The 23,645-nt window shown below is 44.3% G+C and overlaps 1 protein-coding gene across 1 annotated transcript in view; it reads left to right on the top strand.

The window, feature by feature from the left end:
• Pgm2a (phosphoglucomutase 2) overlaps positions 1 to 22,766 on the top strand; it is a 45,582-nt gene extending 22,816 nt beyond the window's left edge. Inside the window, exons 7-16 of the mRNA XM_077703218.1 lie at positions 1,765 to 1,954; positions 3,813 to 3,910; positions 5,134 to 5,228; positions 6,147 to 6,229; positions 8,412 to 8,505; positions 12,094 to 12,223; positions 13,519 to 13,621; positions 13,699 to 13,785; positions 19,586 to 19,725; positions 22,047 to 22,766. Coding sequence (XP_077559344.1) covers positions 1,765 to 1,954; positions 3,813 to 3,910; positions 5,134 to 5,228; positions 6,147 to 6,229; positions 8,412 to 8,505; positions 12,094 to 12,223; positions 13,519 to 13,621; positions 13,699 to 13,785; positions 19,586 to 19,725; positions 22,047 to 22,149 — 1,123 coding nt within the window. The 3' untranslated portion in view covers positions 22,150 to 22,766. The remainder of the gene's footprint in view (positions 1 to 1,764; positions 1,955 to 3,812; positions 3,911 to 5,133; positions 5,229 to 6,146; positions 6,230 to 8,411; positions 8,506 to 12,093; positions 12,224 to 13,518; positions 13,622 to 13,698; positions 13,786 to 19,585; positions 19,726 to 22,046) is intronic.
• Positions 22,767 to 23,645: the final 879 nt, after the last annotated feature.

Here is a 23,645-nt window from a genome sequence, read left to right as displayed (position 1 = left end):
CCTCGCCGTTTCACAAATCAACCAGAAGAACCGCTATGATGAACGTCACCGCGTCGTGCACTTTTCGCCAGGGTCCGACTTGCCGTGTGGGACTTTCTGAGAAGCTGCTTTTTCGCTATGCTGACCCTTACAAAGTACTTCGTCAGGCTACGGACGTTACGTATGAAATCGTCCCCGTCGTCCCTTCCAGCTCTGAACCACGGAGTGACATCGTCCACGTCGCCCGCCTCAAACCGTACCACTCCCCTGATTCACCTTCCACATTGTAGCTGCACAGCACCGAGTCGGTGCTTATCCTGCGGGGGAGCTATGCCGCATGGTGGTTATTAGAAAAATGAGCTAACCGAGAAATGAGCTGGCCAGACACTCGACTTGCAAAGGGTGCAATCCCCCAAAGTGGGCATGTGCAATGGTTGTGCGGCAGCCTAGCTATCCGTCGAGGAAGAAGACACTCTGGTGGACTAGCGTGTGCACGAGCTGAAAGACCTAGCTGCCTGTCTGAATTTGCCTTGCTAATTATCTGCCAATAGAGAATCATTCGTTTACTACTTGTGAATAGGCGTTTTCCCTGCTCCGCAACAATATCAAAGCTAAAAACAGCTTGGCAGCTTCTGTATGCTTGTTTTATGCCATCATTTTTTTTTTTCTGCAGGTCAGTTGCTCAAGCATGCTTGAAAAATTGTGAATTTCATTTTTCATGTTTAAAATGCTTAAAATTGCAAAATATTCGCTTCACATTGAAAGTGTTAGCATCAAAACCGAAAATTGCCATTAGCACACTAGTACAGTATGTGCTTGCGACCACACTTGCTGACCCAGGAAGAGCAAATCCTTGCGTGGAAACTGAAAAGCTTAATAGCATCACCCATTGAGCATATGAAGTGAACAAATGCTGCCTAACATTCCTGTAGTAATGGTAGTGGAGATGAGAGCAGGGGAAGTCCCCGGCTGCTGTTATCTCTGTGGCACACCTCCCTACCTGTGAAAATCTGCCGGAGTACTTTTTTGTGGGGAGGAGATACTATAGAGAAGTAGTTCTGCTGTTATTAGTGGCTAACTAGGACCACTTTAGACTTGCGGTACATCTTATTTTAGAGAAATTTCTCGACATTTTGAAGTTCACACACTGCTAAAGAGCCTACGCAGGGTTATGCGAACTTGTTTTTTGGATAGGTAATGCATCTTCGTAGTAAACATAGGCTGTGCACAATGAAAGAAAGAGCACAGAAAGTGGCGAGGGAAAACTAAATTTGCCCTTGTCCTGTCAGGAGAGCCTGTGTATGCTATCTCTTCAAAGTGTTTCTGAATTGAATGAGCTCAAAAGAGAGGTCAATGTTTACAGTGCCGCCTTTAAGATTATATTGAGCATTTTCACATATCTAGCCAATCACTGAGTAGGGGAGACTGCTTGGTGAATGGAGTAGAGGGCGGCCCAGGATTCCATGGAGAGATAGACCAAAGAATGGACCCAGGGCAAAGAATGGGCCCGAAAAACACAAATTTGATTTTGCCGATGCATTTGCCCTGCAGTATACACAAACAGGCTGCCATTGCTGCTGTCAATGAGGATGGTGATGGCGATGAGCCAGTCACCTCCCTGTCGACTTTGAAAATTGGGCCTCCACATCCTCAGTAACTTAATGGCCATCCTGCTGTAGAAAGGCATAGGTTTTTTTTGTAATCTTTTACTTACACCTGTTAAGCACATTCGGCTCCTACTACATAACTTTATGCTTGGCTTCTTCATTTTGCTTCCCCTCGCAGGAGCGTGAACGAGAAGTGCGACCTGACGTTCACCTTCACGTCAATGCACGGAGTCTCTCACACCTACATGGTGCAAGCGTTCGAGACCTGTGGGTTCAAGCACTTTGTTCCCGTCAAGGAGCAGATGGACCCCGACCCCGAGTTCCCTACTGTCAAATTCCCGAACCCCGAAGAAGGAAAGAGCGCCCTGGTAACTAACAGGGAAACCAAAGCCGGGATGAGAAAGAAAAAGATGGAAGCTGCTGCCGCGTAGGCAAGAGGGGAAGCGGATGTGAGCAGAACAAAAAAAAAAAAAAAGGTGTGGCCATTGTAGCGAGTTTAAAGGAGAAAAGAACAAAATTTTTAATGGGCCTGTGCACAAAAGCTCCACGAAGGGTGAGCCAGCCATTATAAAGTGTGGTCAGGGGGTGTTACACGCATGTCAACTCTAATTTACATTCCTTTTTATTATTGCAGCTTGTCACTGCAGTACGGGATTTCCCTTTTTTGCGGGCATGTACTGATTGAATTCGCCTTATTTTGCAGTGTATACCGAATACATTTAGAGGTTTAGCATATTACAGTAGGATTGCAAAGCCAGTTTTACAATCATTTGTGCTTTTATATAGTGAGTTCATCTATGTTCATGTAAGTGTCGTTACGATTCCTGCATTTTTCTCCTTTGTAATATGTGGCCACATTAGCCAGAAGAAAATATTGCTGCTGATACAGAAAAGTGACGATCAGGACAGATGCTTGATTTGATTTTGATTGTGGGGTTTAACGCGCCGACGCAACGCAGGCGATGAGGCGCGCCGTAGTGGAGGGCTCCGGATTAATTTTGACCGCCTGGGGATCTTTAACGTGCGCCGAAATCTCGAACACACGGGCATTTTTGCTTTTCGCCTCCATCAGAAAAGCGGCCGCCGCGGCCGGGAATCGAACCCGCGACCTCGTGCTCAGCAGCAGAACGCCTTAGCCACTGAGCCACCGCGGCGGGTATCAGGACAGATGCGTTAGCTGTTATAGTAGTTAGTACTTGTATTCAGTTTCCAAGAACGCTCCAAGAGCAAAGGGGACCCTGCACTAACTTGCATGATACTGTAACTGCTGTTTGGTATTAATGCCCTAATAAGTTTTCTGAGGCTTAAGCCTTTAGTTGGACGATAAAAGTGGCTTAATTTCAATTCATCAAAATTAATGAATTGGAATTAATTACAAATTATAACGCAGAATAAAGCACCACAAATGGAGATCCAGGCAAACACTGAGAGTTGCAGGACCTTTTCAGAGGACTTTCCGCAGCAGATGTTACAGGGCAACGTAGTATACGCAATATGGGACCTTATGATGTCAAAAACAGCACAGAGCCCAACTTGCTGTTGTCCAAGATGAAACTTGCCTTGTTTAGAAGGATAGACCTGTTACGCCCTGCTACATTATTCTTCGACTGGACATGATGCTTCTGCACCTGTGCTATTTGAAGTGGCACAAATTACTGGCCTTGGGTCACCCCAACGTCAGCCTGGTGTTCATTGCAACGCCATCCTCTTTGTAGTGTTCAGCTGTAAAAATAAACGAAGAATGGTGATATCTATCTCAAGAGGCGTCCTTGAAGGACTGTTTCCCGGAAAACTACGGTATTTAGTCGAATATTGGGCATTTTTTTTTTTTTCAAAATCCATAGTCTCTAAGTCATACCCCGCCTTATATTTGAAGCTTAGATAGTAAAAAACCAAATATTTACTGTCTAAACTGCACCCTCGCCTTATAATCGTTGACCGCCTTATAACCGAATAAAGACAGTAGCTGTTTTGGTTTTGTTCTCGATTTGCTAGGGGGATTCTAGGTAATATCCTCAATGAAGGACACCAGGGCTGAAAGGTCTAGCTGCATCGGTATTCTTTTTGCTGTCACGTAGAGAAGCCAGGCTGCGAGCTTTTTCATAGTAGGCTTCAATTGTGAGTTGCTGATGCAAAGAACTGATACCTTGCGTGAATTAATGGTGAAGTAGTTTTACAGGGTGTACTTGAAGCGTTTCCCTCCTTTGGTGCTTGCTTCTGTTCTAGGACCTGTCCTTCGCCACTGCTGACAAGGCAGGCAGCAGGCTGATCCTTGCCAACGACCCGGACGCAGACAGGCTGGCAGTGGCCGAGAGGCAGCCCAAGTGAGTGCATGTTTATGATGGTACAGTGCGGCCTTAAATCTTGTCACCTCAACCTGGAAAATGCCGTGGTGCTGATAGTCGCTGACTTGCACCTGTTTGCAGTTGCCATTCAGGTGAAGTCAACCGGGTAAATTTTGTAGGTAGTGTGTTTATCCGCCTTGCATTTTTTGCTTTTTGTGCATATTTTTTTTAAAGCAACAAAAGCGTTCAAGTCTTCAAAAGCCTCTACTATGAACAGTTCCCACAGGGGAGTGTGGTTGGCAAGGGAGCAATTTTCTCGGGTTAAAATTGTGAAGGAGTAGGCTGTGTAAATTTTACCCGGACAGGTGTTAGGAAGAATGTAATAAACACAGATTGCATGTCTAATGAAATACCCAACACATAATGTAGCCAGATGGCAATTGTAGCTGTGGGTTACATTTTTTTATGAAAAAAAAAAATTAGAAGACCAATAAACGATGACTGAGCAGTGCCAAGCTTTGAACACGAAGTGCCTTTGACGTACAGGTTGTAGTCCCGTTGGTCGCAGAAGAGAGGTGCTGATTAGGCATGCTAATGACTAGCTGATAGGGTATATCAATGCAAGGATAGCCAACAGGCATAGCTCCTGGCTACTTGTGCTACCACTGACAGAAACCCAATTTCATTACATTTTTGCGTGGAACACGTACAAATAATTCATGGTTTGTTTTACTCATGCATCTTCTTAGTGTCCCTTCAAAGATGAAAGTCAATGAGTGACCTGTGTCAGCTGCCATTTTGTGCTCTCCCAGCCACCTACATCTTTTGTCGCATCATAGGACCTAGTTCTGCTGCTAGGGGAACGTCTGTTTGGCTTCTCCGCACAACACAGGAAACATGTAATGAAGCCAAGTGCAGAAAAAAAAAAAGACCATTAGTGTTACATGTCAACATTATCTTGCCCCTGTGCCTTCGGGGTCTGTATCACGGACGCATGCCTAAAAGAGTTACTGACGGTTTCGAGGTTCATAACCATTTCGTGATGGTGTTTTTCTTCAATAATTGTAATGTTACTAGGTTGATGCATTTATGTGTCAGTATGCTATCAGGCAGCCGGCTTAGTTGTGTTTCACACTGGCTGTCACATTGAAAAGTGATGCTGCCACCAACGTGCAGGATCTTCTAGCGGACTGTTGTGAAAATTTATTTCAAGTTATCTCACCATTTCACAATCACTTCCTGTGTGTTCTAATTTGTTGCAGCAAAGAGTGGAAGGTCTTCACGGGCAATGAAATTGGTGGTTTGCTGGGCTGGTGGCTATGGCACTGTTATCGGGCCAAGAACCCCAACACTCCAGGTAAACAAGCTTATTGACTTTTGCTTCGCTTTCATTCGTGGAAAAGCCTACATGTACTAAAAATGTGCTACAGTTGAACCTCGTTATAAGAGACACTGATGTAAGAGACAAATGGGTATAAGAGACACTATTCACCCACATGGTTGGCTGCCCTATCTTTCCCATTAAATAGACCTCTCTTATAACAGACATTGGATGTAGAAGATTGGTTATAAGGGACAAGTCATCCTTGAAGTTTAATCAATAATCTCGCTTGTAACATTGTGGAAACACAGGTGGACGACAGACACCTGCAGTTGTTATTTAGTATAACTTCAGCATACACACAGTGGTTCAGTCAGCTATGAGATGACGATGAGAAGCCCTGCCAATGGAAATGCAACTTACTGAAGTGGTTGAAGCTTACTGCCATCCATTGGAGCGCGACTGCACATGCGGGCTCTCCCACTCGCGTAGCTCCCAATCAAGAAGCACTGCAGGTGCTGAGTCCTGCAAGCGTAATGAATAGCCTGAGCACACAGCGGAAGAAGCTGTGCGCTCTGGCTATTCATCAGGCTTGTCAACTCAACATCTACGATTCATCTTCCACAAGCAAGGAAAGGAAAAAAAAGCTTCTAGAATCGGTTGTAAAAAACTGTAAATACAGTCATGAAGCAAACAAAGTTTCATAAATTCTGGGGCCAAACATTAATTAGAATGAATCTTTTGAAACATGCTGTAGCATTCCATTGAGTTTATTTTAGTCATACGGTGCCCACACTGAACTAGGGTCTGATTAGTAAGTAAAAACATGGTACCCTGCTTATAAGAGACATCTCGTATAAGAGACAGAAACTGCTCCCCGGTACGTGTTTCTTATAAAGGGGTTCAACTGTATATCAGTTACACATGTCGCTACCATTTCATTTCATTTGGCAGCTGAGGATGTCTACATGATCTCCAGCACGGTTTCCTCGAAGATCCTTTCCGCCATTGCCGCAAAGGAGGGCTTCAACTTTGTCGTGAGTAGAAGTTCTCCTCCTCATTTTGGTTGCTTTTTTTTTTTGTAGTATTTTCTCTATAAACCTTTGCACTGGTCAAAATTTATTTTACTAAAAATGTGCATAGTTCTAGGTAGTCCTTAGTCTTATACAGTCAAACGCCATCACAACAAACGCCACTGCAATGAAATTTTCACTACAGCAAAAGATTTCAAATTCCTCATCAGCTGTTCACCAGTTGCCTGTAACACAAAAGTTCCCTCATCAATGAACAACTTTCTCTGGACTGTTTCGCTGCACGAAATTTGTGTGCCATCGCTTGTGTCATCTGTTACTTCCTTAGTCCCATCTTCCGCACTGTTTTAAAATGATTTAATAATTAAATTTTTTGCGTATGATTGAGACCACTTAAGTACTGTCGAAATAGTCCGTTTGGAAGTTTGTAAGGAGTGTAATGAGCATTTTCTGCTTGTGGAATTGCAGCGTACCTAGGTGGGCTTTCTGACATAACCATTGACACCACTCTGACGATGTGGCAGGCAGCGATGAAACAGTGCTGGCTGCAATTGTGAAGTGATGCACATACCTCCAGCTTAGCCTGTTACTGGTTGTCCCAGCCTTTTTGTCACAGGTGCCAACATATACGCGAAGGCTATGAACCATCATACAGCTTGGCATATTACTGGGGGCTTTTTTTCCATCCCTTCACATTCTTGTGACTACAGCTGAACATTTTAATGCATACTGGAAGCTCATAGAATGAGCTTTACAATATAGACGCATTTATAATTGTCTCATCTTGCATAATGTTACAACTTATAAATTTTCTGTTATAAGTAACCATGGGGTAATTTCGTATTGGAGACAATGCATGAACAGGAAACACTGCTACCTGGTAGCAATCAAAACAGCGCAAAAATAAGTTTTATACGGAATGTTCTAGCAATTGAACAATCTCTCAAGGTTGGTACAGTATCCGTTACCTGTTATTTCAGTAATTTCATTAAGTTTTAGAAATTCTCCATCACAATGCAGCAAGTAATCTGTTAATTAATTACATCTCAGTTCAATGCATGCCGTGAGATGTGCAGTGCATACTAGGAGATGTGTCATAGGGGACATTGTCTTTTTACATGGACATGAAACATTTATTTTTAAAATAAATAAAGTGAGCTTTTTGCAGGAACCATGCAGGCATGTTTATTATTTTGAGCAAAGTTTCTTTCAAAAATTCTTCACAACACAAATGACAAAAATTACAAGCACAACACAGCCTAATTATGTCTTTAGGTTCTACCACATAACTGGAATTAACTGGTTTATATTATCACCTCGCGGTTTCATTTTTCGTATTATTAGCGACATGCGATTTCAGATGGCATGTCATTGCAACCTCTGTCTTCAAACCAGCAACTCGAGGGTAGAGCAACTTCTGTGTATCCTGCTGTTGAAAGCACCATAGCTTATGCAGCAGGGGCCAGCACCCCTGCTTGATGTTTAAAGCTGCCAATAAAATTTCACATGTATCCAAACAAAAGCTTACAGGAAAAAACTGCAAGGCTTAAATTTCAATTTGGTTCAGTCCAGTATTGCTGATGCTTTTGGGGGTTTTGTCATGTTGATTCACTCTTCTGACCTCAGTGTTAGGGCTCGAACCTGTTTTTCTCTTCGAACAAACTTGCTATGAACAATTGGCACTTTTTGAAAGTGCCTGTAGGTTATGCTTCTTTCTGGCTCAACTTGGGCAGATGGTGTCTGCGACAATCTTTCACATCTGTTATTTTTTTGCTTTATTGATTTTCTGTATTGTTTAGATGTATTTTTTGACATGCAGTACACTGTTCCTTCATGTGCACTCTTTCGTCCATGCATGGGATACTCCAGCAATATTGTTTGTGGAAGTAACATCGTGAAAGATTTAGGCACACGAGGTGGGAATGCAAAAAACTTGAGAGCTAAGGCACTGAACTGGCAGTCACAGCTGCAGCAGTGAAAGTTCACTCATGCTTATGAGATACGTAGAACTAATCGTCTGTAAAGGCATGTGCCTTTAAAGAACCTTATGTACAGTGTGCTGGATTAGAACTCAGTACCTAATTTCATTTATAATGAGCCTATATATGTTCAATGTAGCGTTTAAAGGCATTGTGTAAAGCATGTTATATGCCAACGGAGTGCCTGCTTCGTTTGCTTCTTTCCACAGGAAACCCTGACTGGGTTCAAATGGATGGGCAACAAGGCGTGCCAGCTGCTGAAGCAAGGAAAAACCGTCCTGCTTGCCTTCGAAGAAGCCATCGGTATGTATAAGAAGGGCAAAACAGCCCACACCATTTAGTGCTGTCCTTTGTGGCCTGTGCGGCTGTATTTACATTTCCAAAACGGCATGTGGTTTATGTCATGTAAATTCTAGCACATCATCGTGGTAGCTGTGAGTTTGCATGTCTCTGTATGTATGCTTGCTGTCAGAGAAAAAAAAAAAAAATGGCTGGTGTGATCTTTGACCAGAAGACAGTGAAAGCATCAAACAGTTGAGCTCAAACTTGTCTTTAGTGCTATCGTCAAAACACCAAATGTAGCCTATGTGGGTTTGACGGCACCACTAGTGGTTTCATTACTATAGTTGGCAAATTGGTGATGCCCACCAGGGTGTGCGTTACTGGCTTTCACCAAAAGTGGCTTCACAAGTGGTTGTCACAACGTTTGCGTTATGCCACATCAAAATGTAGACCTAGCAGCAGGTCTACCCCCTCCCCTATGTGTTCACCTTCAAGGGCTATGCTGATGTACCAGTCACCATTGTACTAGCTTGTGAAGGGGGCTGTGGCTGAAAACAAGGAGTGTGAACGTGAGATCTTTAAAATATCAAATAAAATGGCAAACACAGTTCCGCACTACAGAACCTTTGTGTGAACACTCTAAAACAGCACAGTTTCATTGAAAGCACTTAAAATCAACTATAGTAAGTGAAAAAAAAAAAAAAAAAATCAATATACCATACTTGCCCGATTGTAACACGCACCCGATTTTCCAGGCAAAAAACCGAAAAAACTTGCACCTCCGATTGTAACGCACATGGAACTTTGGGAGCAAGAAAAACAAATGCGAGAGAAACAGGCGATTTATTTCCCAAAGTAATCTCACTCATATCACTCCTCGTCGCTCTCCGCTGACCACGACATCTCGTCCTCGGTTCCGTCAAGCGCATTCGCGATGCCACACTTCTGAACGAACGTTCAACCATGGTCGATGGGATCGTGGCCCACGCCTCGCACACCCATCCCGTGAGCTTCTCCAGAGGCGCACGCTTCAGCCGACCACTCGTTTTGAACGTGTGAGAGCCGCTCGTAAGCTGTGGAAGCGGCGCACCTTTGTTGCCACTGCTGCCATTGCTGTTATCAAGCGCGCAAGTGGAATAATTTGACGATTTGTGTAAACGCCGATAGAAAAGCCCAGGCTTCCTGCGTTTAAAAAATCATTGCCAAAAGCTTTGGCGCCATCTTAAGATGGCGATAGCAATTGGTGGTACGAAATTTCCCCTGTTTCGGCACTTTCGGTTTCGTATCTGATTCTAACGCGCATGCGATTTTTCGGCTTATTTTTCCGGAAAAAAAGTGCGGTTAGAATAGCGTAAGTACGGTATCTGGGACACCACTGCTGCGTTAAAAATAGACTAGTGTGTGAAAATTGCAAGTCTTGATGCGTACAAAATACCTGTCACAGTTTAGGAGAAAAGTTACACAGCAGTGGTTCAGGATAGCTTGTTATAAGCACAAAAGGGCTTGTAGGGATGAACATTGAAAGTTGTCATGAAGGAACATCAAATGCTCCACATGTTTGGGTAGAGGCTGTTTCCTTCTCATTGAAATAACTTCTGCAGTTTCGGGAAATGCCCTTTCACTTGCACTGAAATGGTAGCTGTTGAGGCACTTCATGCAGATCTTTCATTTCATTTTATTTGATTTTTTTTACCCTCAAGGCCAGAGGTGTTAGAGGAGAGTGGGTTACAAACACACACAAAAAAACAGATCATACAATGCAGCAAAAAAGGTAGTGTATAACAAGCCTATGTGGTTCCTAAAGTAACGATGTTAGCTTAAGTTATGTAAAACCAGCGATGGTTTTCAGTGGCGGCGGTTGGTCCTCGAGAGTGGTTCCAGTCATATGCTGTGCGAGGAATGAAAGACTGAGAACAGGATTTTGTTCGACAGGACATGATTGCAACTTTATGACAATGGTCAATTCGGGCAGAAACGTATGAAGGTGCAGAAACCAAGATGGAATGCAAGTTGAGATTGTGATAGTATATTTTATGAAATAAACAAAGACGAAATTACGGATGACGATGGGCAAGCTGAGGCAAGTGCAAAGTATTTTTCGTGGAGATTACACTGGATACTCAACTGTCATTGCCTGTAATAAATTGTGCAGCGTTGTTTTAAACGAGTTCGAGATGCCAGTATACTAATTTCGATCTTGCCAAAGTTGTGTACCTCTGCCAGAATTGGGTATCATTGTCTCATTTCAACAATGCCCCCCACCCCTGAAGTAGATAATGTAGTTTCACAATCTGACAAACTGTGTAGATTCCCCTAGCAGTCTTCATTGAATTGGAAAATGCATTCCAGACGTCAGGTGATGGTGGCTTTGCATACGGCGCTGGCCTCCGCTGTTTAACTGCTTAGTCAGTTTCTCCAGCAGTAGCAGATAGCGCCAGATGTTATTGGAACACTAACTCCTCTACCCACGTCACCTTTCTTGGCTCTAAATTTGGTGGACTCCAAAACAGGGCCAAACATTGTTGTCTGCTACATACAAATGGAAACCCATATTGAACGATATCCTTTTGTACCAGTAAGTTGACGAGGTAATGCAACATTATAAAACTACAAAAGTGATACATTTTCTGTTTCGTGGGTGCTGACAATGCTATGGAGACACCGAAGCACATTTTCTTTAAAGTGCCCGGAGGCTTCTCCAGTTGGCACTTTCTTTTTTCGACTATCCGGCGGAACCTTTCAGAGCTCCCGTGGATTTCACTTTGAAACATGGCTTCACTGCGATGTGAACTGTACTGCAATGAATGCCTTGCCATAGCCGTTATCGCGTACTCTCTCCTGCTCTATTTTAGCTGGCTTCCTGTCAGTAAAAGAAGCCGGAGTTTCGCTGTTCAGTCTAGGCCAGGGCTTTATCCTATCTCTATCAGCACACTTGCCGCTCAAGGCCAGGCGCTACAGAGCCTCAAAGAGGATCAGATAACAGGAAGTTTCTTACAATCTAGTATCTATCTATGAGGCAGATGTGCCTCACTTTAATGCTGTGCGGCTTTTGGATGCTTTTTCTTCTTTGATTTTCTGTCTGTAGAATCCGTGCACACGGAAAGGGACAAAATGTTTATTAAGCTGAATTAAAATAAAGAGAAATGAAAACAAGATGGGTGACATCCTTGGTTTAGGAAACCAGACGCTTCTGCAGCGCAAGTAGCCCAATTTATCAGGCTTAAATTTGAAAAAAAAAAACTTCACTGATGACCACTGTGTGTACTACGCCTGTTATTTGACTAAGCGTGACGTAATTTAGGGGTATTGCTTCTATATGAAGACTGAAAATTTGCATTCCATGGCAAATTTTGCGGGTAATAATATGCAGGGGTGTCTTTATTATTCGCTGCGAGTGCAACGTTGGAGTGCAGAATATATGGATAGGTGGGTTTTTTATACACATGGAAATACGGTACTTCTGCTAGTCCAAAGGCTCTTGGTACGCAAGTGATGCATGTGGACTTTGTTGAACGTTTGGTTTGTGAAATTGCAAAGAAAAATGCATGGTTTTCAGTAGCCCAAACATCAAAATGTTCATTTCATGCTGATGCTGCATACTGTGCGCAGGCTACATGTGTGGCACAACAGTGCCAGACAAGGATGGTGTGACTGCAGCCATGCACGTCGCCCAGATGGCTGCCTACCTCGACACCAAGAAGGTCACCCTCACTGACCAACTGGGTGTGCTCTACGATAGGTGAGTGGCACGAGCATTTTCGCTTTGGAATTTGTGTACAGTGCACATACAGTACAGCATAATTGCTTGTGTTTTTAAACACGTGTGAATTGGTGGGCCATTTCAGTGGTGTGGGTGTTCAGTAAGGGAGGAAAGGTGTCCTGTGGTGTGAAGGACATTGCCCTGTCAGGATGTCACTGCCATTTCAGAAAGACCTAATGTCAGAATAAGAGTAAGGCCGTGATCCCATTAGAGATCCCAGTGTGGCCGTGATCCCATTAGAGACACCCATGCAATGCAGATGCTGCCTTTTCTTAGGGAGCCCACTTAGGGAGCCCAACTTTTCTTAGGGAGCCCACTAATGCTTCAGTCATTAAAATAGCCCGAGTAAGGGTCGGACCTTCTGGAATTGAAGTCCATCATGCCACAGAAAATCTCTAAACTAAACATAAATAAAGAAGAAAAAATTATAAAATTGTAAAAAAATAGCATAAAACTTCGCTCAGACTGGCACAGCACAGCCAATCGCAATAATCATCATATGGGACTAGCTGCAATATGTAATTCACAGTGCCTGAGTTTGTGTTCTTCATTCGATTTGAATCAGCCAACTGCAGCATTCTGAAGCTTTTGTTACATTCGAAAAAGCTGGGGACGGCACTCAACAAATGACTTGTCCTGCAGTCAACGGTGTATTGGGGCTCATCACCAATGTCATTGCTGGCCTCTCTGTACACAGCAGGCTGGTAATGGGATCATAACAAATTCACTCATCCTTGTTCACTCCTATTTGGAAAAGTTTACTCCATTGGGAGGACAAAGTGCTCAGTCACCTTAATTGTTCAGCTCCAAAGTGGGGTCTGCAGCAGCTGTGTGATTTGCGCTGTGTTTTCTGTGACAAGAAAAAATGAAGGAGCAGGATAACCAAATCCAAAGGCTCAAGTTTCCTATAGTGTCCGTGCCCTTGCCGTTGGACTTCTGAATTTTTCACCTAGGCACATGGGTGAGACCTTATTGTCCTGTTATTTTTGCATGGCTGCCTTGCCATATTATAGGACTGTGAAAACGTTGTGATTTGTCCGGGATTTCGAATAGACCGACATCGATTTACCAATGGTCTGGTGCATTTTTAGAACGACAAAAAGCATTTTGTCCTCCTTTTCTCTTTGCCACACACACCCCTCTATTTTGTTTATTTACATTAATTTTCCTCTTATGCTTATGGAAGTGTTCTGAGCATGCTCTAGACTTTGTAGCCTGGAGTACATGATGACTGCACATGGTGACTGTGCCGTACAATGCAATTTCTTTTTCAGGTATGGCTATCACGTCTCCAACAACTCCTACTACATCTGCCACCACCAACCAACGATAAAGAAGATGTTCGAGCGGCTGCGAAACTACAGTGGCAAAAACACCGTACGAGACCGTACTTTCGTTTGAGACTTTGAATTCGGGGGACGCGTTGTTGCTAAACTTGTATCCCCGTTTTGCAGTATCCGCGCAAGCTCGGCTCCTACACCATCAAGAACATCAGGGACCTGACCACGGGCTTTGATGACACGCAGCCTGACAACAAGGCGGTGAGCACAAAATCGGGGAATGGCATTATACCGTCATATACGAAGTCGTGGATTTGATGTAACAGCCGAGTACTTTGAGTTGACTGAGAAGCATCACAAGCACTTTGAAATTACTTTACAAGGTTAGAGTCTAGATTGTGCAGGACATGTCCTGAACTGTGATAGCCCATCTGTGCATTTCTTGGTGAGGAGAGGGCTCAGAAGGTATGATTTCCCTTGCGTCGTTCTCCTCGTGGGTTTGGCAACATCAGCGGGGATTGCACTGTTGGGAGTCCGAACTCCGAGAAACTTTAAATGCAAAACTGTGCGTTGACAAACAGGAGATCAAAGGTTGTCAGGGAAAGGTGTTGGGCCGTGGCTGTTATTTCTGCCGGCCCTTTGCGCATGCTCATTCAGTATACTCCATATTCCCTTTGTTAGCGAAAAATACCAGGACTGAATTCCACTTGCTCTTAGTGTCATACCCCATAGTTGTTATGAGCAAGTTATGAGCAAGATAAATGGCACCGCTGATGATTCATTTTGCACGAAGTGGAAATTCAAAACTAAAGAAACTTTAGTGCATGTTAGTGGCAGATGCAAAGGCTTCTGCTGCTCACATGTAGCATGGGCAGGTCTCCTAAGCGTATGTATATTGGAAGAAAGTGTAAAGCCCAAACATAGGTTTTTTTTCTTTTACAATCACAATAGATGGGAAAAATTTATCGGGGAAGATTTGGGAAAAGTTTACAGATGGGGAAAGTTTATTCGCTTGCTCTTTTCACCATGCACCTTGAGTATTCAAGTTGTATGGTGAGTAGCGCCACCATGGTCCTCAGCTCCGAAGGGTTGCCTACAATTGTAGGCATTTCGTGTTTGCAACACTATGGACTCAAGTACAAGTACCGTAATTACCCGATTCTGACGCGCCCCCGATTCTAACGTGCACCCGATTTTCCTGGCAAAAAAAACTGAAAAAACTTGCACCTCCGATTGTAACGCGCACAAACCTTTGTGAGCAAGAAAAACGAATGCGAGAGAAACCGGCAATTTATTTCTCGAAGTAATCTTCCTCATCTCACTCTTCGTCACTCTCCGCTGACCACAACATCTCGTCCTTGGTGCCGCCAAGCGCGTTCGCGATGCCACACTTCTGAACGAACGTTCAACCGTGGTTGATGGGATCGTGGCCCACGCCTCGCACGCCCATCCCGCGGGCTTCTCCAGAGGCGCACGCTTCAGCTGACCGCTCGTTTTGAACGCAAGAGAGCCACTGCTGCCATTGCTGTTATCAAGCGTGCAAGTGGAACGATTTGATGATTTGTGTGAACGCCGATAGAAAAGCCTAGGCGCCTATGCTACCTGCGTCCAAAAAATCGTTGCTAAAAGCTTTGGCGCCATCTTGAGATGGCGATGGTGATGGGTAGGACGAAATTTCCGCTGTTTCGGCAGTTGCTGTTTCATATCCGATTCTAACGCGCATGCGATTTTTCAGCTTATTTTTCCGGAAAAAAAGTACGCGTTAGAATCGGGTAAGTACAGTAGGTTGGACCGACCCACACTTTAGGCTGCACATGGATTTGCCGAGTCCGGGGAAAAGGGCGTCTTGGTGGCTGAGCCAAAGCCAGCGTTGTTTTGGACCTTCACGGGTCCAAAACAGTTGTCAGTGAATAAACTGTCAAAATGGGCAGACGAGAACAGCTTCAAGTTCAATCCTTCAAAAAGTGCCTGTGTTTTGTTTTCAAAAAGGAGGGGCATTGCTCCAGATTCAGAAGTCTACCTCAGCGGTCATCAACTACCTGTTAGGAGAGAACGCAAGTTTCGTGGATTGATCTTTGACTCGAGGTTGTCCTTTATTCCACACCTGAAGCATCTAAAACAAAAGTGCTTGAAGGCTATGAATGTACTTAAAGTATTGGCACATACGAAATGGGGCACCGACAAGAAGTGTTTATTACTTGGACTTCGCATGCGTGGCGTACTGGTCAGCCCCTCCAACACAGCACCCAAGATGCTTAACCCTATTCACAATCAAGGCATCAGGTTGGCCACAGGGGTTTTCCACCCTGGCCCAGTAGTGAACCTTTATGCAGAAATCCGACCTCTGGTCTTTAAAGCACCAGACCTTTCTTGCTACTTACGCCCTGAAGATTACATCACAGGCTGGACACCTGTGCATCTCCCTGATAAACGATAACTCAATAATGATGCTGTTTACAGGCCTTTCTTAGCCTAGCCACTTTCCATGATGATTAACTCCCCTGCTTAAAATCAATCCATTTTCTTTACTGGCACTTACGGAATGAACCCAAATGAACGCATTCTGGTATGTGGGCACCTCATTTAGCTGCATAAACAGGAAGGCTCACTATTGGCAGTTAAGCAACACACAATACAAAGCCGCTGCGTTTTTCACCGATGCATCAAAGACCAAATCAGCTGAGGCCTGTGCTGCCATTGACAGCACCTTTTAAGACCAAAAACAATGAACAAAAGCCCTTCAGTAAAACCTCGTTCCAGGAGACACTGTTACAAAAGACAATTGGTTGTAAGAGACATGTGAATGAAAACGGTTTGGTTGGTTTTCCAGTGATTGCCATGTTCGCAACTTTGTGTACGAGAGACATTGGTTACAAGAGACCAGTTTCCCGGGCCCCTTAGTGTCTTTTGTAACGAGGTGTTACTGTGCCATATTTGTAGCTGAAGCATGAGTATATGCATCTGGCTGTGGCCCACATAATCAGGAGGAAAACACAAAAGGAAAAACACAAATTATATATGCAGACTCACTCAGCGTTGTCATGGCCCTGTCAGCAGGAAAGGTTATCAAGAACCCAACACTTACTGCCCTTCTTAAAGGAGCCATGAAGAGAAAACAAAAGTTTGTTTTATTCGAAAGATTAGGTGTTTCATAGTACCCCAAGCGCTTTCCCGGAAGCAAATGATGCATTATTCACTGAGAAATAAGGCAATTTAAGCCAAAATTTTAAATCTCCCGCTAAAATTGAACATTCCGTGACGTGTACAATGGCGTCATAGAGCCGGTCCATGAAACAGATACTTAGTATGTCGACTCCATATAGCACCCACACGCGGGAGTCGATCGAGACGGCGGCCATTTTAGAAATACTAGTAAAACCTAGTGCACCCGCAGCCCTAGTCATGGAATCGCCTGATCCGGAGAACAAAACTCTCGCCGAGGAGCTCGGGCTTGAATTTAACAACCTCACACCGCAAAAACGCTCAATGCTTCTAAGTGCACGAGCGGCAAGAGTTGTGGGATACGCGGTGGACGGGAAAGCGACCATTCCGCGATAGCCAACAGACGAACGCCCAGCCGTCGGCACCGCTGCCTCGTCAGCCCCGTCGCGACGGACGAATATAGACTGGTACGTATGTGCCGTGTTTTGATTACGGTTAATAATAGTTCAATTTCAGTAGCAGTATCACTTATGCCAGTTGGCCGGTGTCGTGTATGGAAAGCCGTTCGCGCGAGCTCTCTGCTTCGACCAGAAAGATACGAGCGTCAATGCGCGGTGTTTACGGCATTTTTTCCCCCAAGGTCAGAGCGATTTGACGAAGTCGGCGACGAGCGCCAGCAGGTCCCAGGAGTGAGCTAACGTAAGGGTCCGTGCCGTAACTGAACAAACTGAAGTTTTCAGTGGTTGTAAACTGGAAACGAGCTCGTAACGACAGCAGCAAGCCAACACCATTCGAAACTTACGCGACGACTGGCACTATCTCGTCGCTTCTTGCTGTTCCTTACTCCCCTCGTTTCTATTTTTACCTTTGCTGGTTGGCGATATGACGGACAACCTCCTGCGAAGGGATTACGATACGAAGCAAAATCGCGGCTGTGCGTGCTGGAACGGTTCGTTGGCCCCGAAGAGCCTCGAACCCGAAAATTCGTCTGCGCGACGGCGAGATGTCGAGGTCGGCCGGCGCGCTAGTTTCGTACGCATTGGCGCACACGCTTGCGAGTTCGTTCTGACCTTCAACCGTTTACTCCACCGTTCTTTGTCATAAAAAGAATGTGCAGTATGTTTCACGGGCATTTAGCTCGCTATGCAAACTGTAAGCCCTGCCTAACATGCGTTTGCTTCTGCCAGCCTCCGCCAATCGCAGAGCTTAGCCCATGTGACGGCATAGGTTCTGTTGCGGGAAATGAGCTGGTGGGTCGCATGACCATTCCCGTTTTTCCTAATTATGTAGCTTATTTGAGCGAAGTTTGCGTTATAAGTGGTGTCGTTATGGTTCTAACGAGGCAATCTTTCGAATGAACCAAACTTGTGTTTTCTCTTCATGGCTCCTTTAAATCTCTGTACCGATTGCACCAACTAAATCTAGAAGTCATAGTGTGTTGGGTTCCTGGCCATTGTGGCACAGCTGGCAGTAAAAACCAAAGATGGTTCAGACTACCCAACTACAGGTTGTCTTCACTGAATTCTGAACTCTGCTGTAGTGTGTTTTTGATGTATCACTAGCTGTTCCTCAAAATAAGGAGGCGAGAGTTGGCCAAGTTGTGTCAATGGGATATGACAGCTGCGTTGGTGTGCTTAAGTATGGAATGCTTGGAGTATTGTGAGGACATTCCCATAGGACGTGTTGCTGATTAAGATATCCACCACAGTGTTTGCACACTGGTGGTTCTTCTGCCGTTCCTTTAGAGGAAAGATGTCGTCTAGCTGGGGTGCATGTAGCGTTAGTCTGCGTTTGTCTGAGCAATACTGATCGCTGCCCGTCGAGGTTTGGGTGAGGCAGAGGTAATTCCCTTGTGTTCAGTCTAAGGTCTCTTAGTGTATTGTTTGGGATGTCACGACAATTGGACCTCTCCAGGGAGATGTTGGGTGCCCGGATTCTTAACTCACGGGCGAGCGTGCCTGCCCAAACGTTGCCAAACATCTCTGCGTGGCCAGGTGTCCAAATTATATCGTAGTGATGATGACAGTGACTATTAAATAAGTCTGCTGCATCGTTATTCATTTCGTTCAGTATAAGCTTGCATGCTTCCTGAGAATCTGTGAAAATGGTCACCGGGAGTTCTGTAGCATGGGGATTATGCGGTGTGAAGGTGTCGTAGTACCTAATGGCTCTGGTGGTGCCGTTGAGTTCAATGCCTGCTGTGTTGATGTTGGCGCTACTTTTGAGAATGCTACCTTCTGCCTGGTGAAGGTCCCTGTTCAGCACTACATTAGTGTGCAGACGCTCCGCTTTAAGTGTGTTCCTTGGAAAGTGTCATTGGTTTTTGCTGTTTAGCTGTGCCCGAATGACATTTTAGGGGAGTACAGTCTGTCTAAGTGCAATTAAAAAATTCTGCTCGACCAGTTATCTCCATTTACGATATTTTAACGATTAAAGGTGGGACTTCCGCGTAATCCGCATTTTTGTGGAAACACAGGGCGTTGCACGGTCCTGGCTGTGGTGGTAGTCGGCAAAGATTGCTGCGCATTAAGAGGCACGTTTGACAGGGGTGTTACGGTGATCTCATTAAAGTTGGCTTCACCTCTAAACACAGATAAATTGCTGGGAAGACAAAATTTAGGAACAATATACGCAAGAGGCGAACAGGTGGCCAAAGGAGACGGCTTATATACTACACTAGTGAGCATTTGCGGTCAGCCACAGCACGTGCAGAGAACACCGGCCGGGAGTGAAGAAAACAAGCGGCTTTTCTCGTCCTGCTGACACAAAAAAAAATGTGGGAGTTAGCCTATAACAGGTCCACTGTAAAAACGTGCAGCAGTGGGTGCTTCCTAGCTGGAAAGCTGCACGAATTGCCAGCTGAATGTACTTATAGCCAGCCCCGTGTTCTTCCTTCCAGGTTCTTCCCACAAGCAGCTCGAGCCAGATGATCACCTTCTACTTTGAGAACAGCTGCGTCATCACCATCCGTACTAGCGGGACAGAGCCCAAGATTAAGTACTACAGTGAGCTCTGCTCGAAGCCTGGTGTTGAGCGAAAGTAAGTGCGGCATGACTGTATTGCACTCAAGCTCAGTGGGACAAAAAAAAGACAGTGGGACAAAATGTTTAGTTTTGCTTTTTGCATACTGCTGTTCATAGAACTAAGCAGGTGGCATATGAATACACAAAGGTTTTGAAAACTGGCAAATAAGCACGACAAAAAAATAACTGCCTGTAGAACAGAAAAATAATTCAGTTCACACGGGATGGTGGCAGTGCAGTGAACATTTAAAACGTTGCAAGTAGCAATCACTTTTCAAAATCAGTCTCATCACATGTGGAAAACGCATTAAGTCTTGGCAATGGTGCAGGGACTGTGTCTCGGACGTGTGGAAAACACATCTGTGGGAAATCTTTGCACTCTGGGTGAGGAAAGAAGGAATGCATGAAAAGATTACTGCAAGCAAAAATCTGGGATAGACTGTGGTTGTGGGAGCTTGCATCCAGTCAAACGAGATAATGGGGGCTGTAAGTGAAGGTGTGGATTGAATTGATGTGAATTACGAGAAAACCTGCAGCACCCCTGCTACACTAGCGTCCCAATGTCATTTGAACCAAATGTCATTTGACTCAAATGCGAAGTTGTGCTGCTCCACTGGGTTTTCAAATGCCATTTGGCTCAAATGACATTCGAGCCAAATGAGCACTGAGAGAGACATTTAGGCTCTCGAATGCCATTTCTAGCACTCTCGCGCACAGTGTTCCAAGGCAGTATAAACAAACACATTGCTGGCATACTTAAAAGAAAGAAAATATTCTTAGTTGTGTGACTTTGTTCGCACAGTGTTCCAAGGCAGTATAAACAAACACATTGCTGGCATACTTAAAAGAAAGAAAATATTCTTAGTTGTGTGACTTTGTTTCCTTCTCATTCACTTAAATCATGATATCAAGATGTAATAATTCCGTACTCTCAGCACCACTATGAGCAAGCGACAAACCAGTGTGGCGCGACAGCACAAGACAGCACAAAACAACTTGATTGCCATTCAGAATTACCGTATTTACACGATTGTAAATCAACTCTGATGTAGGTCAACCCCCCAAAATTGCGTCTCAAAAAAAAAAAAAGAAGAAGAAGAAAGCGAGCACAGAAAGCAGCTCGTTTGAACACTGCTGTGAACGAGTGCCGAGAAAGTTCTTCAGGCCCAGTGCACTCATTACAGATGGGACAATTCAGCATAACACAGAAGTGACACAAGCGCGTGGCAACGAGGCCGCCAAGAAAATCGTATCACAAGAAGCTCTTCCGTCAACTACCAATACCCTCCATACGGCGGCTCTTCAATCATTGATCAATGCTCCCACAAGAGCCGTACACTCGTGGTGCGCACAGTAGATGTTAAAAAAGAAAAGCTTTAGTATAAGCACACGGAATAACCATGCACGGTGGGTTGAGCGGGAAACTTTATTCCCAATCATGACAACACATTCGCTGTGAGATGACAACCATCGAAGCTACCGCCAGCGGCCAGTGCCGCATCGAAACAAACAACGTGGTGGCTGACGGAAGCGGCCGCTCGTGATTTCCTTTGATTTGGGAGTACGCTACTCGCATTCAAGAAGTGTTTTGTTCGCCTATAATAAACAAAATGAGTATCACCGCATCCCTTGAATCAATGCACGGTGCTGACGTAGGCACAATCATATCGCGTTGTTCTCAGTACACTTCCGAACGCGGTGGTGGAAGGTTGGCCGCTCAAGGTACAGTGGACAAAGGGCACAGATCGGGAATGCCAGAATGTATGCAATGGTAAACGCTACACTTCAACCGTGACCATAGAAACGAGGGTGTTGCGCTTTCCTCAGCTCGTGGCACCCCGGATTTCTCATTTCTCTTGCCGTTACAAGCGGCACAAAGTTCGATTTCGATTCTAAGTCAACCTCTCAACATTTAATTGTCAAACTTGAAAAAAAAAAGGGTCGACCTACAATTGTGTAAATACGGTAAGCAAAAACCGTGTCGAAGCTTCGTGATTTATAATTTGATATCATTTTAATTCCAAAGACTGCCGCTAAATTTTATTGTTGCATTACTGTGTAAAAACAGAACTCGAGAGCATCAATGCCACGCAGCACGGTGAGCAACTGTTAAAGCTTTCAAATGCCATGGAAATTGTAGTGGAGCACAGCGGATTCTCAATGACATTCAAAGCTCCCCATTCGAGTCAAATGACATTCAGACTCTAGTGTAGCAGGGGTATTACAAATGTTTCATCATTGAATCGGTATAGTGCGAAAGTGCCATTGGTTTAGTAGAAGTGCTGCTTGAGTTGGGAAACTAAAGTTGTATGTTGACTTTTTTTTTCTTTCTTTCAGGTTGTGGAAGAACCTGGAGGATGAGCTGAAGCAAATTGTCACGTTAATGGTTGAAGACTTCTTTCAGCCACAGCTGAATGGGCTTAAACCTAGACCTGAATAGGAACCGGGCTAGATTTAGTAGCCTGTGTATTGCCTTTAACCTCCGACGTAGTAAAAAGTAGGCTTTATCATTTGCAATATTGTTGCAACATCATCGCTTTCCGTGCTTTCTTTTTCCCTGTTTTTGAAGACTAACTAGCAGTTATCTGAGCAACCTAAGCACTTTTACACTGCTGCATTTCAGTCCAGCCAGCAAAACCAAGAGAACTGTGTTACAGAACAGCTATGAACACTTAGCTTTAATGGTTTAAGATTGTTTCAGCCAGGGTTGAATGTGTTTAATCCTGGAGCTGAGGAAGAACTAGAACAGGTGTAGTAATCTATGTATTGCCTGTATGGTAAAATAGTTTTTCACTTGTGAAAGAGTAGGCCTTGATATTTTCAATGTTGATGCAACATCGTCGTTTTCATACTTTGTCTTTCCCCCTCCTTTTTAAGAGCGTTTACCAGAGCAATGTGACAGTTCACCAATACATTTTGGTCGAGCCTGCAACAAGAAAACTGTGCTTTTGAAAAGCCATGAACTCTATGTGGCTTCGCTTTTTTCTCAATGTCACAAAATGTACTTGTTTGATTTTGTTATGCGCGTATACAATAATAAATTTACTTTGTCAACTATACTTGCACATGTGATGTCAACACTGTGGTGGGTAATTTTCAACTCAGCCTGTCTGTCTGAAAGGTACTTAACAATGACAAACATACCCAGTCATAACGTCCAGTCATAGTTAAGATTATTTGTAGCGTGCAAAAAAAGTTGCCATGTGCGGCATGACACTCGGAAATATTGGTTATTACTGAACTGAAATGTTTACAACATTTCATGCAATGTTTATATTCGGTCTGCTTCAAACAGAATAGCATCAGTGTTTCCACCTACACAACTATTTGGCATCCATCTATAGCCTGGTCAATTGATTCAGCCTCCATACCATACTCCATGTTGATTCAAACATTGTAGACTTGAGACTATGAGTGGAATTCAGGAGGCCAAAACAGTCCAGTGACCACACTTGCACCTTCCCTTGCCATGACTGTCATGCTGCTAGATGTCAAAGCAGAGCAGGCCCACGTAACTGTACATGCATCCGCTCATGCTGCAACCACTTACGTCATGTTAGTACACGTACTATTTACAAAATGCCATTGACGTAAACGGAGCAATTGACAATGTAGGCTGCGACATTTTCTTCCACCTAAGTCACTACAACGGTACTACGCATTCACAACTAGGTACGCCAAACTTCTTTTTCAGGCGAAAGCCCCAAGAGCGCCACTCTGCCAGGCAAAAGCCTGGTGATACATAATCTTTCTTCACTTTGTTTCAATTCATATCAATTCATGCATCTTTTTCATTCATGCATCTTCGCTTTCATTTCTTCGTCTTGGGGTGCGAATCACGTCAGCAAGCAGACTGCAACACCCCAGAGCTTTACTGGAACTTGGGTTCTGTGCAGCTGCTGTGCCTCTTTTCTACTTGCGTGCCATCGCGTTCAG

Source organism: Haemaphysalis longicornis, unplaced genomic scaffold (genome assembly GCF_048455015.1).
Source record: "Haemaphysalis longicornis isolate Haplotype H1 unplaced genomic scaffold, Haemaphysalis longicornis Haplotype H1 scaffold_3, whole genome shotgun sequence".
Classification (NCBI taxonomy): Eukaryota; Metazoa; Arthropoda; class Arachnida; order Ixodida; family Ixodidae; genus Haemaphysalis; species Haemaphysalis longicornis.
The sequence above is the reverse complement of the archived record's forward strand: the minus strand, read 5'-3'. Positions and strand labels throughout refer to the sequence as shown.